Source organism: Solea solea, chromosome 5 (assembly GCF_958295425.1).
Source record: "Solea solea chromosome 5, fSolSol10.1, whole genome shotgun sequence".
NCBI lineage: Eukaryota > Metazoa > Chordata > Actinopteri > Pleuronectiformes > Soleidae > Solea > Solea solea.
This window is the reverse complement of record NC_081138.1, coordinates 11,814,072-11,826,086: the sequence shown is the minus strand read 5'-3', so window position 1 is coordinate 11,826,086 and position 12,015 is coordinate 11,814,072. Positions and strand designations below refer to the sequence as shown.

The window sequence follows — 12,015 nt, the reverse complement described above, 5'->3', positions numbered from 1 at the left end:
TGTTTGGCATTGTTTTCTTGTTCAGTACAGATGGAGTTTGGCCTGATCAAGCTGTAATTATGCAGTGCACAATGAGCAGTGGCTACATTTGTTATTATGCTAATTTTGATTTCATCTAATGAAAATTCTATTTTGTCAGAGCAAGAGGGGCGTTGGCCATACCAGGATACTGGTTGTCATGTGTCAGGATTGCAGTTATTAATTTGGAATCTGCATTTATTGATATAATATGATGTTGTACATACTCAGGTTGTAAAATATTAGATATACCTGGATTAATCTATTGCAGACTAGTACAACAGTGCGATAATAAATCTTCCTTCAGAAGGTTTGCGAGGAGTCTTTCGGCTGTAATAAACTAATCTCAAGGGTAGTTGTCCATATAATAATAGCATTTAAATGTAATACATGTTGATACAATGGACAGTATCATATTAAAGAAGTAGAAAAGTGGTTCCAATTAATTAAATCACCTTGATTTACCATTTTCAACTGTAGTTTTGCTTTTGTAAAACACAATACATGTATTTTCATGTGCTGCACATTGTGGCATTTGTTGCTGGATTTCTCCTCTGTTGTTGTCATAATGTTTATATTTTTATTTATATATGTTGTCTGTTAAAATACCTCAACAACAGTAAACACTTGAGGCAGTAAATGTGTAATAAAACCTTTAAAACTATCACACTAAACTCAAACAAATCTATAAATAAATGAGAAAAACGAAATACAGAAATACAAGAATGAGTAGATGAACACAGAAATGAATGAATAAATAAAATAATTAATAAACCAATTCATAAATAAATAATGGAATGACAGCACCTCATCGCTGCTGCAAAGTGCTTGAAATGTAACTGTAAACATGTTCTGTGATCGATCACAATAATCAGTTGTCTTAAACTCATTCACTCAGCAGCTGATGACATATACACAAATGGTGGTGATTCATAAAATCTATGTAATCGGTTGTCTGTTCTTGATTGAACATTAACCCCCTCAAACGCTTATAAGAGTACTGAGATCTCTACAGACTACAGAGGGTCTCTGGCTCTCACATTCTTCTTTTCTTTCTCTCTTTCTTTCCAAGTCATTTCAATCTAGTAAATCTGCCAGCCTCAATTTACTAGTGACACACTGTGTCAAAACTGTTTATTTTTCCTTCACACGATCAGAAACCATGGATACACTTTCATCCCTGTAGAACTATTTTACTAAGCAGAAGCAATATAGTCATTTCTAAATCTCAAAAAAAAAGATTTGTCACCATGTAATGGAGTGGGCTAATGTGCAGGTCATTATTGTGAAAAAAAAACAAGGATTTGTCAACAGTCAGCATCATGATAGACTGTGATTGACAGTGTTTGAACTGAGTGTCTGCCTGTTGAATTAATGATGAGTTTTAGCTCAGATCAGGGTAAAGTGCAAGTGATGATACCTCAATGAGTCTTTGTGCCGCTGAACTTATTGTTGTTTAAGAGGGTGTGATGATTCTGAGACCAAAACCATGATACATTATGTCCACAACCATGCTACCACCATTGCAGTAATAAATGTTGGAATTGTGATACCATTAATTGTATTAATAACTGTGTAGGGCAGCAGCACAGCACATTACTGCATTTGGATCACTTGGGTCTGCCAGCCACCTAAATAGTTGACTTCTTGTTTTTCATTTCACATGTCTAGAATATATTGTTTTGCAGTGGGAGAGAAATCATGGTAATGCAATAACTAGATTGATACGCTGCAATTGTATATGATTTTCACTTTAAAAAACAACATCCATCAGAGTTGAGCACATCAGCAAGGACACTTTCCAATTTCTCATCTTCTTCACCACTGTCCACTCACGTCTTATTTTCCTTCATGCATGACATTATTGTAGTTGCTGCACACACTATCCTTTGTTTGACCTCACATCACAGTGCTGCTAATGTGTGATGCCACCACCAAGAGCACCATTTGAATTGTGTGTGTGTGTGTGTGTGAGAGAGAACCACATCCCTGTTTCCCTAATTCTAGCATATCAAGTAATTTGTCTGCTCAGCAGCAGCAAACCATTAGTAGATATTACGTGTGTCTATCCTCTTCACAAACTGCTTTGTACTCTATTGTAGCTTAAAAAAATCTACACTTATGGCCACTTTATTAGGCACACAGGACACCTCATATATTTGGAGTGGCACAGCTGCTTTAAGGTTTGATCGGTTGTGCATTTAGAGGTTGCAACCTTGGTTGCAATCAGTGATTATTTAAATTACTGTTGCCTTTTTATTGTTTCGAACCAATCAAATCATTCTTCTCTGACTCCTAGAATCAACAAGGCATTTTCTCCCTGAGAACTCCTGCTCACTGAATACTTTATTTGTTCAAACCATTCTCTCTTCAAACCTAGAGATGGTTGTGTACCGAAGTTCCAGTAGATCAGCAGTTTCTAAAATACTCCGACGGTTACCAAAAGCCATGTGATGTTCAAAACCATTGTACATCCTGTCTCGATGCTTGGTTTGACCTTCATGGCTAAAATGTTCTGAGATGCTGGCATGTGATTGGCTAATTAGGTATTTGCATTAATGAAAAAGGTGTACCTTAAAAAAGTGGCTGGTAAGTGTAGCTTGAAAGCTCTCCTGGTGCATAGTTCCTGATGAGCAAGTGCCTTTGTGTCCACCTGTACTGAATACTCTCCTGTCTACTGAATTAGTAGTTTGCAGCATTTGTTGCACTGTGGGGTTCAAAATCCTCATTGTTCTGGCTCCTATTCCAGGCGTACGTCCACCGCGAGCCCTTGTGGACCAGAAGTCTTCAGTAATCAAGCACAGTCCAACAGTAAAGAGGGAATCTCCATCTCCTCAGGGTCGAGTCAACAACACAAGGTAATGAGTTTTTTCAAAAATTCATCCTCTGTCTTGGAGAGATTGATACGGTTACCCATGTTTTATTTTAAATCTATAATGCTGCATTTGTTGGACATCTATGTAAGTATTGTTTAAATGAAACTGCCGTCTTTACTCAGTGAGAACCAGCAGTTCTTGAAGGAAGTGGTGCAGAGTGTTCTGGATGGTCAGGGAGTCGGCTGGCTTAACATGAAGAAAGTGCGTCGTCTGTTGGAGAATGAGCAGCTTCGTGTCTTTGTCCTGAGTAAGCTGAATAGAGTCATCCAGTCGGAGGAAGATGCCAGACAGGAGATCATACGTGATGTGGTGAGGGGCTTTGTTTTTACACTGTGAAATGATATGCCAAGAAATACAATGTGTATTAACAGTGTTAACAATACTTTGTACAGCAAGGCATTGTAACCTGTGCACAATATACTTCTGTACCCTCTCTCTTTAAACCAGGTGACTTGTATTGATGCTTCTTTTTTGTGTTGTTTTGGAATTAATCCAACCCATGTCACCATCTCTTCTGGTCTCCAGGAGGTGAGCAGAAAGGTTTACAAAGGCATGTTGGACATCTTGAAGTGCACAGTTTCAAGTCTGGAGCACTCTTACACTAATGCAGGCCTTGGAGGAATGGCCAGTGTCTTCAGCTTATTTGAAATTGCACGCACACATTATCAAACCAAAGGTAAGTCAAGTATATGTACATTTAATGCTGTGTTGAGCAATGTTTTATTGAAAGATTAAACTTTTGTTGTTTTTTTTCCCAGACATTTTGTGCTATTAAGTGTAACAGCTGCGGGCCTGTGCTTCTAACACTTATCCATTGTATTAATATTAAGCTTTAAGCTGCATGCAAGAGCATCTCACCACTGTTTTTCCTTCTTTGTTTAACTCTGCTAACCTTTTCCCAGTTTAAACTACAAATCTGATGAACTCTGTTTTTGGACCCTTAATTTTGGTAACGTGGTAGACCCAGAAAAACGCAAGCGAAGCCCCACAGACAGTGCTGGCAGCCCGGGAAGTAAAGAGAGTCCTTCTGGTCGTATGGAGACTGCCAGACCTCAGGGCCTCCTGAATATTCCCCACCTGCAGCTCCCACATCACTCAACGGGCAAAGGAGCCCGCCATTTTGATACCAGGAGTCTGAATGAGGAGAACTTTATTGCCTCGATTGGTGTGTACACCACTCCAGCCCCTGTTGCATGTGCACTGTGAGATCCTCCAACCCCAACCCCCCCCCCCCCCAACAACAAGCTCACCTCCCTAATACCAGTCTCCCACCATCATAACCATCTTAAATAAAGATACCCTCACTTGTCCCAGACCCAGATTCTTACAGGTGTTACAATATTTCACACTCTTTGACATGAAGCTGTGGTGATGGTAGCAAAAAAAAACCACAACTTTTACTGATAGATGCAAAATAGGATTGTGGTATATCAGCTTAAGAATGTAATTTATTAAAAGGAAAGCTGAAGTTAGAATTTGGGCTTATTTCCATTGTAGTCATGAAGAGGCTTAAAAAAGAGTTTGGAATATTTCCCTGTCTTTCAGCCTGGACTGCGTGTGTTTGTCACCCCTTCCTTTGATATCTGTGCCTGTGTTTGCCTCCTCTGAAATTCCGTTGTCAGCCTCTTAGCACCTTGACTGCATGTCTTTGTTTTGGTCTTCCAATACCTAAATCTGCAGTAGTAGGCGAGGGAAACCAGAGGTATGCGCATCGATAGTCAAATCGGTGCTTGTCTACGCCTTTTACTGCAGGTTTCTGCAAGGCGTGCTGTAGAAAATGGAAGCTCCTTTGCTCTCAGCATGGAGGGTGGAAGCATCACTCCCCAGTAAACAGTCCCAGTGAAGACACAAATTTCAGTGATTGGTCACCAAAGAATCAATTGACCTAATCTTTTTACATCTTAATCCTGTCAGAATTGTTCTGGGTCTGTATACGGGGGACACTCTTCAGTCAGCCACCCTGACTCCTCTCCTACCTGCACCCCTTTTCCTCCTTTTTAGAAGTTGCACCTTCAATTCTACAGAATGCTGTGAGACTTGCATCCCGGCTTCTGCAACTGGTCCATTTCACCTGCTGGCTAGTCGGCCTCTCAACCCCATCCCATGCCCTTTTCTAGACCTACCAGCTCTCTCTCACTCTCTCGAACCATTGCTCTGGAGAGCTGCACACATGCAACTGATCAGGGGCCTGCAGTCAGAGCTAAATTCAATCTGACACCACTGTGTGGCTCTCCAGGACTTTTGGCCAGGAGCTATGGGTGTTGTAATGTTACCATAGTAGCTGTTACATGCACTGGATCCATCTTGACTACAAAACTCAGATTTTTGTCCTGTTGTCCAGATTGAAGCACAACTACATGTTAACATTTCAAACTACCCTAATTCAGTAATGACAAACTCTAAATGCTTTTTTTTATTTGCCTTGTTTTGATTTTAATGCTCATCCACCATACATGCCTTTTCAATCAGCTCTCTGACTCTCTCTCTGTCTTTCTCTCCTTGCTTGCAATGCATCTTGGGTAGAATTGTGGAGCAAGCACCAGGATAAGCAAAAAGCTATGGAAAAACCACAGAGTAAGACACTTTTCACACACCCAAAAAATAAAGAAAAAGAATAAACAAAAATGGGGTGCTCAGCTGTCGACCTTTCCCCAACTTGTCAAATTCACTGGTGTTTTTACAGATGAATAAGGGGAAATGAATGCTACCAGTAAACATGTCAGCTATGGACATCTGACAATAGTCATCATAGTGTTAATGTGAGATTGTAAATTAAAGGTTTTTATATTGGATGGATTGATACTGCATAAAAGAGACATACTGTAGATTGGGGTAAATTCAGAAGAATGAGAATGAAAGTATATTCTGATAACCTGATGTTCTAGACTCAAGAGAATGTGACAGTGGACTTATTTTTTGGAGTATTGTTGGTATCTCTTAGTTATCACATAGTCAGCATTTTTACCACAACCTCTCACAGATGAAAGGCTGTGACAAATGCATCGTTCAGCATTTCATGTTGTTTGATCCAGAGTTGAGATGACGGCGACTCTTTGTTTTCTCCTCTGCACATGAGTTTTTATTTCCAGCAACCATTACTATAGTATGTGCTACTGTAAATTGAATGCACTCTGTATCACAATCCCCTCTGCTTACTGTATAGCTGTAGCTCATCTTTGGTAGCAGCATTTCACTGTAGAAACTAAGTAAAAAAAAATTAAATTCTACAAGTTAGCCAGGCAGGTATCTTCTTTATTTGATATAGGGTTGAACAATATGTCATAGAAAGGTAAAAAAAAGGTAATTACATTTTGTAGTCTCTTTCTTTTTCAGCTTGAGCAAGATTTTATTTAGTTTTCTTGCATTTTTCTTCATTTTCCTTGACTTCATGCATCAAGATGAACAGAAATGAATACCCGCTGCCCAATCCAACCTCTTTTAACTTTATTCTTTCCAGTTTCAAGTGGCTTGCTGTAAATGATGTGTTTACAGCCAACATTTATGGATTTATTTAAAGGTTTTCAAAACTTAAAGAGTCGCAGACAAAGAAAACGGAAAAACAAAGATTGTGTCACAATCTACTTGTCACCATATCTGCAACTACGCAAGTGATAAATAATGAAGTACTAATCTCACTTGAAACAGAAACTTTCTCCTTTACCGTCCATCAGTTTGTCTGCATGCCTAACTGCCTGTGTTTGTTGTTTTTGGTGTAACTTGGGCCACATTTGCAGCATTGACTGACAATTAATGTCACGCTCTTGCAGTTATGTATTTTTTGTGTTTGAAACTTCTTCCCAGTTTTATTGCACCGTCTGCTTGCCCCTTTGTCACTTCTCTCTGTTCTTTAAAACACACCATGTGTTATGTGACTCGGTTTATCACAAAAACTTGATACAGAAAGTGAAAAAATTGCAAAATGAAGTAAAGTCTTCCTGTTTGTTAAGTAGCAGAAGCTTAACTTTCCTAGTCTTTGATAACAAAAATCACTCTAACATGGGTAAGGTAGTGTTACAGTGATTGCTTTGCTGTGTCATAATTGTAGTGTTACACTAGAGGCTTTGGCACTTTTAAATGTATGTAGCGTCATTGTTGCTGTGCTATGGTGGCTTTGAGGGAGGCGACACCTTAAGGTAAGAAGCTAATGAAGTCCTGCTCCTGATAATAAGCTGATTACACCTGTGCCCTTCAGGGTCTGATGGGTCAAAGCAGCAGCGCCCCCAGGTGGCTGATGCAGAGGAGAAGAAATCACAGATCAGTGCTGACAGTGGCCTCAGTGTCACATCTGGATCGCAGGTTTGTGAATGGAGGATTGTGTGAATTAGTAAATACAAATACTGCAGACACACTGACAATTCATTCACATTCTTCTGAGTTTTTTTTTCTTTCTTTTTCTGGACTTACAGAAGAGCGACACTGAATCTGTAACAAGCTCAGAGCCACCAATCCTGACGAGAACCACCAGCCAGGACTCTGAGGCCAGCACAGTGGTAGGGCACGGCCAACTTGGATCCTGTGCATTTTGTTCCTTTCCCTTTCAGATACATATTCATCACTGTACTGATTGTAAGCTCCCATAGAATAATTGTAATACAAACTAAAATATTTTTTTGCCCTTCAAAGTATGTTAGTAAAAAAAACCTTAAAACAGGAAACTGCTCCATCTTACTATTAATATCATGTTATTTGGACAAATTCTTGATTGTTCTATACCCTCTCTTTTAGGATTGTGAAATTAGTCTAATCTTAAGTAATGAGTATACCATGTTTGTACAGTATATGCACTTAAATGTCACTGCTGCTAACCCTCGTATAGAAAAGTTCATGGATTAACTGCAGGGACATTTGTTTCCTTTAAAGGCTGTTATAATGTGTGTTTCACAGAACTAGGTGAAATCTTGTACAAACATAGTCTTGTATTAGAAGGAAAAATAGATATATTGTGGTGTTTTTTGTTTATCAGTGTTGGCTGCAACCCAGGGTTTTGAAGACATTTTTCTGTTTCATTTGAAGCAATTTGATCTTTGTGTTGTGGCCCAGTATTTTATTTTCTTACAGCACTAGCTCAGTAAACAGTAAGTAGGCAAAGCAAAAAAAAAAGTGTTACTTATGGGCTTGCAATTGCAATACTTGTAGAATTGCAATTCATTAAAATTACAATACAAATGGAATTGGCACCAACGTATTGTGATTACAGTACAGTTCAGTTCAAGAGCATATTTTCCCACCACTACTGCATTCCATGTAAAACTCACAATTTCTGGTAAATCATAAACAACATGACGATGTCAGATTTAGTGCAATAATATGCTTCAAACATTTCTCTTAAACCATGAATGATGAGCAACGGAAATGAATGCCAGAAGCTGTGTTTATACGCAATATTGTGCTCTAGTGTGTTGTTCTTACACCTGGATCTTTACTTTTAGATAAGCAATAGCTCTGGAGAGACTCTCGGTGCCGACAGTGACCTGAGCAGCACAGCGGGAGATGGCCTCGGCAGGACTGCTCCTCATTTAATGCAGTCCAGAGGGACTCTGTCTGACAGTGAGATTGAAACCAATCCAGCCACAAGCTCAGTGTTTGTGAGTAAAAGACACACAAAGTGAAATATGCAGATATCATCCAGCTTGTAAATGGAATTTAAATGTGTTGTGGGTTAATTTAATAATGACTAACTTTGTACTAATGAATGACATAGGTTAAAAAGCTCTACAGAAGGGGCCAGGGCTTGACACTGGTCCATGTGTTCTATAAAAACTGTAAATATTAAAAGAAAACAATTTCCACCACTTAAAAACACCTGATATAGAGAGAAAAATGTTATGAACTAAACATTTTCCAACAAAAAAACTGTCATAAATCCGGTAAGTGTAAACAATTAAAGCTCAAATGTTGTTAGTGAGACAAAACTGCTCCCATGATGTTGAACATGTATAACATGTATATTAAACCTCAGTAATGTGCAAGGGGGGTTGCTGTTGTCAAACATTTACACTTGTGTTTTTAGTGTCTGCTAATAGCAGAAACGTGACATTTTCCTGTATCTGTAGGGAAAAACCCACACTCTGAAACCAGGTGCGAAAGAACATATGCCTGCTGTGGCAAAGGGGCTGCCTGTGCAGCCCATGGAGGACTACAGTATGCGGATTTACCTCTGTGAAGGCCTGCTGGGTATGTAGTCTAGTTTGGATACTTGAGAATTTTGTCAAAATGTTACAGTTCAAGCTTAAGTTTCAAGAGAATATTACCTATCTTGTAAAACACTTAGCTGTTTGAGTTGCTTTTTTTAATGTCCTGTGCCTACTGTAACATGTTCTGCATGGCTAAACTAACACTAACCTTGTCAGCTTTGTTGGTTGTCAGTGAAAATCTTTTGCACTGCATAACCTTTAATAACACTGTAACCACAATTAACTTGTTGATAGAGGAAAGTTATTTTTAAGAGGAGAAAGCAGAAGTCAGGCATGTGATGACTTAGAACTGTTGTCTGATGTAACATAATATCGTGAAATTGTCTAGTTTTATATAATGATGAAGTTGAAAGCTTGTCACACAGGTTTGAAAAGCGAATTGAAAACAGTTATGAAATTCAATGTTAAATGAACAAAATAGAGCTTTGTTTTTCATTCAAGTCACAGACTATAAATTAGTGAGAGAATAAGTGGGTGTTGTGTGTCCTGCTAAATCCTTGTTCTTGTTCCTCTGGTGTGGTTCTTTAATCGCTCTGCTCTGGTTTTTGCCATTAATCACACTCACTTTCACCTAACCTCCTCCTGCTCTTGCTGCTTCTCTACCATTCTGCTGCTCCTCCTGGGACATTTTTCCAGGCCGTGATAAGAGCTCCGTTTGGGATCAACTAGAGGATGCTGCCATGGAAACCTTTTCTCTAAGTAGGGCTAATCTCATGCCTTTGCACTCTTTTCCTGTGTGTGGATGTGAGGTGTATTCATTGTTTGTCTGAAACAAGCTCTGTGTTTAATCTTTGATGTGGGCTTTTCCTGTGTACTGGTTGGTGCTGCACATTTACGTGTTTTCTTTGACATAACATAAAGGTGGAAAACATGAGCACTGTTGTAACAGTGCACATGTGGTCAGATTGTTCCCTCACAGAGATTGAACTGCAGAGTGTGTGTACTTCCATTCAGTTTATTTTTAGTTCTTCCTCAGATGTTTTCATCCAGTTTCCTGACCAAACTTCATGTCAATTAAAAGCTCAACATTTCATGGTTTTGCATATTGTATGAGTGCATGTTGCCTTCAGGTGCTGTCAGAAATGTAACTTTGATTTGAACTGAACACTACTGTGAGTAAGCCACCACTAAAGATTAGGAAATGACACCATCAACATTTCCAGTAGGTTTTTCTTGGTGGTGACAAGGTTGGGAATATATAAACTACCTCTGCCACTGAATAAGTGATATATCTAATACATATTTTACATCTCATGGTTGAGTTAGTTGTAAGGTTGTAATTATGCTGTAGATATTTGCGACTTAATTTCCTCAGTTGGAAAGCACTTAAAGGCACCATCAGACACCTTGTAAAAATGCAGCAGTGTCTATTAAAAGTACTTTAAGCTTTTAAGTACACCTGTTTGTTGTGGGGTTTTATCACAAATCCCCACAAAAGTACACTATGAGTAATTGAAATTGATCTAATTGGCTCCAGTGTTGTTTTCATACACAAGTAAAAGACCAATAAACTGTCTTTTCGTTTCTTGAAGCAGATTTCTGTTACAATAAAGTGTGATTTCCTCACCAGCAGTAAACCAAGCTATACAGCTTACAGCCAAGCTATAAAAAAGCAACTTGAAAAATTCAAATCGTTTGATAGTCGTTGACATCATTTGCTGTGACATCTCTTCCCATTTTGAAGATAACTTTCACAAGTCAGATTGGTCACGGTCTGAGAAGAGTGTTGCTCTGAACTTGCTTTTTGATACAGAGGCATTAGTTGAATGTATGATTGTGGCTTCAACAATATGGTTAGCATTATATTTGAATGTACGAATTGTGATGTGGATGAAATTTTGAGATTCTGAGCTATATGTTGATTGTCCTCACGTGTCCAGGTAAGGAGCGCTCCACCTTGTGGGACCAGCTGCAGTTCTGGGAGGATGCTTTCTTAGATGCTGTGATGCTGGAGCGTGAGGGCATGGGGATGGACCAGGGCCCCCAGGAGATGATTGAAAGGTTCATAATAATAATAATCCTGTTTTTTATGTTTGCCTTTCCCTTTTTTGCCCAAAGTTTCATTATTACTATGTAGCATCAACTTTTTTCTGTGGATGAGTTTATATGATACGGAGTATTGGTCCAGTACTGGCAAAAATCACTGCGTCTGGTTGGTAAATCCTTTCAATCCATAAATCTTTAAATCTATATGACGTAAATGGTTCACTCAACACAGGCAACACACTGTAAAGAGAGATGTCAGCCTCCATCATCGAGCAATAAGGGAATGAGTGAGCGCTGCAGTGGTTGGGGCATTATATTAATTAAACATTAAGAGGTAAAAGACAATACTGGACTGATATTAGTAGATACCCGAGGTTGTGATATGATAGAGAAATCCCTTTCACTCTACCAGGATAACTGTAATTTTAATTTATAACTTGTAGCACCTTCGTTTGTGTCGACACAGATACCTGTCCCTGGGAGATCATGACCGTAAGCGTCTGGAGGACGATGAAGACAGACTTCTGGCCACGCTGCTGCACAATATGATAGCATACATGCTAATGATGAAAGTAGGCACCTCTGTTTTTTTTTTATTTAAATCCCAGAACTGTCAGAATCACCTCTCAGATGCCAGGTGTAACCGTTTACCCTCCAGCTTAGGTTTGGTTTTTCTTGAATGTCTGCTTAGGTGACCAAAAACGACATCAGGAAAAAAGTGAGGCGTTTGATGGGAAAGTCCCACATCGGCCTCACGTACAGCCAAGAGATCAATGAGATGCTGGACAAACTGGCTAACACGGTGAATATGTGTCCTTTGTTTATTCCATTAAATCACATCACATTCATGTTCATGCCCAAATCATCTCCTGAAAATAACCTTTCTTTCGTGAGTGATCTGAAAATGTACCTCTAGTTTTGTTGAAATATTAAACTAGTAC

At 39.1% G+C, this 12,015-nt stretch overlaps 1 protein-coding gene across 17 annotated transcripts in view; it reads left to right on the top strand.

Moving 5' to 3' along the window:
- The window catches only part of madd (MAP-kinase activating death domain), a 46,726-nt gene that overhangs the window by 23,635 nt on the left and 11,076 nt on the right, over positions 1 to 12,015 (top strand). For 5 of the 17 annotated variants that reach the window (XM_058629206.1, XM_058629199.1, XM_058629197.1 and 2 more), the window contains 13 exons: positions 2,768 to 2,876; positions 3,017 to 3,203; positions 3,420 to 3,570; positions 3,856 to 4,059; positions 5,418 to 5,468; positions 7,087 to 7,190; positions 7,301 to 7,384; positions 8,324 to 8,479; positions 8,948 to 9,068; positions 9,725 to 9,787; positions 10,969 to 11,089; positions 11,541 to 11,646; positions 11,766 to 11,876. In XM_058629206.1, the coding sequence (XP_058485189.1) occupies positions 2,768 to 2,876; positions 3,017 to 3,203; positions 3,420 to 3,570; positions 3,856 to 4,059; positions 5,418 to 5,468; positions 7,087 to 7,190; positions 7,301 to 7,384; positions 8,324 to 8,479; positions 8,948 to 9,068; positions 9,725 to 9,787; positions 10,969 to 11,089; positions 11,541 to 11,646; positions 11,766 to 11,876 (1,568 nt within the window). The remainder of the gene's footprint in view (positions 1 to 2,767; positions 2,877 to 3,016; positions 3,204 to 3,419; positions 3,571 to 3,855; positions 4,060 to 5,417; positions 5,469 to 7,086; positions 7,191 to 7,300; positions 7,385 to 8,323; positions 8,480 to 8,947; positions 9,069 to 9,724; positions 9,788 to 10,968; positions 11,090 to 11,540; positions 11,647 to 11,765; positions 11,877 to 12,015) is intronic. The other 12 variants (XM_058629207.1, XM_058629211.1, XM_058629204.1 and 9 more) reach the window with 5 other exon arrangements.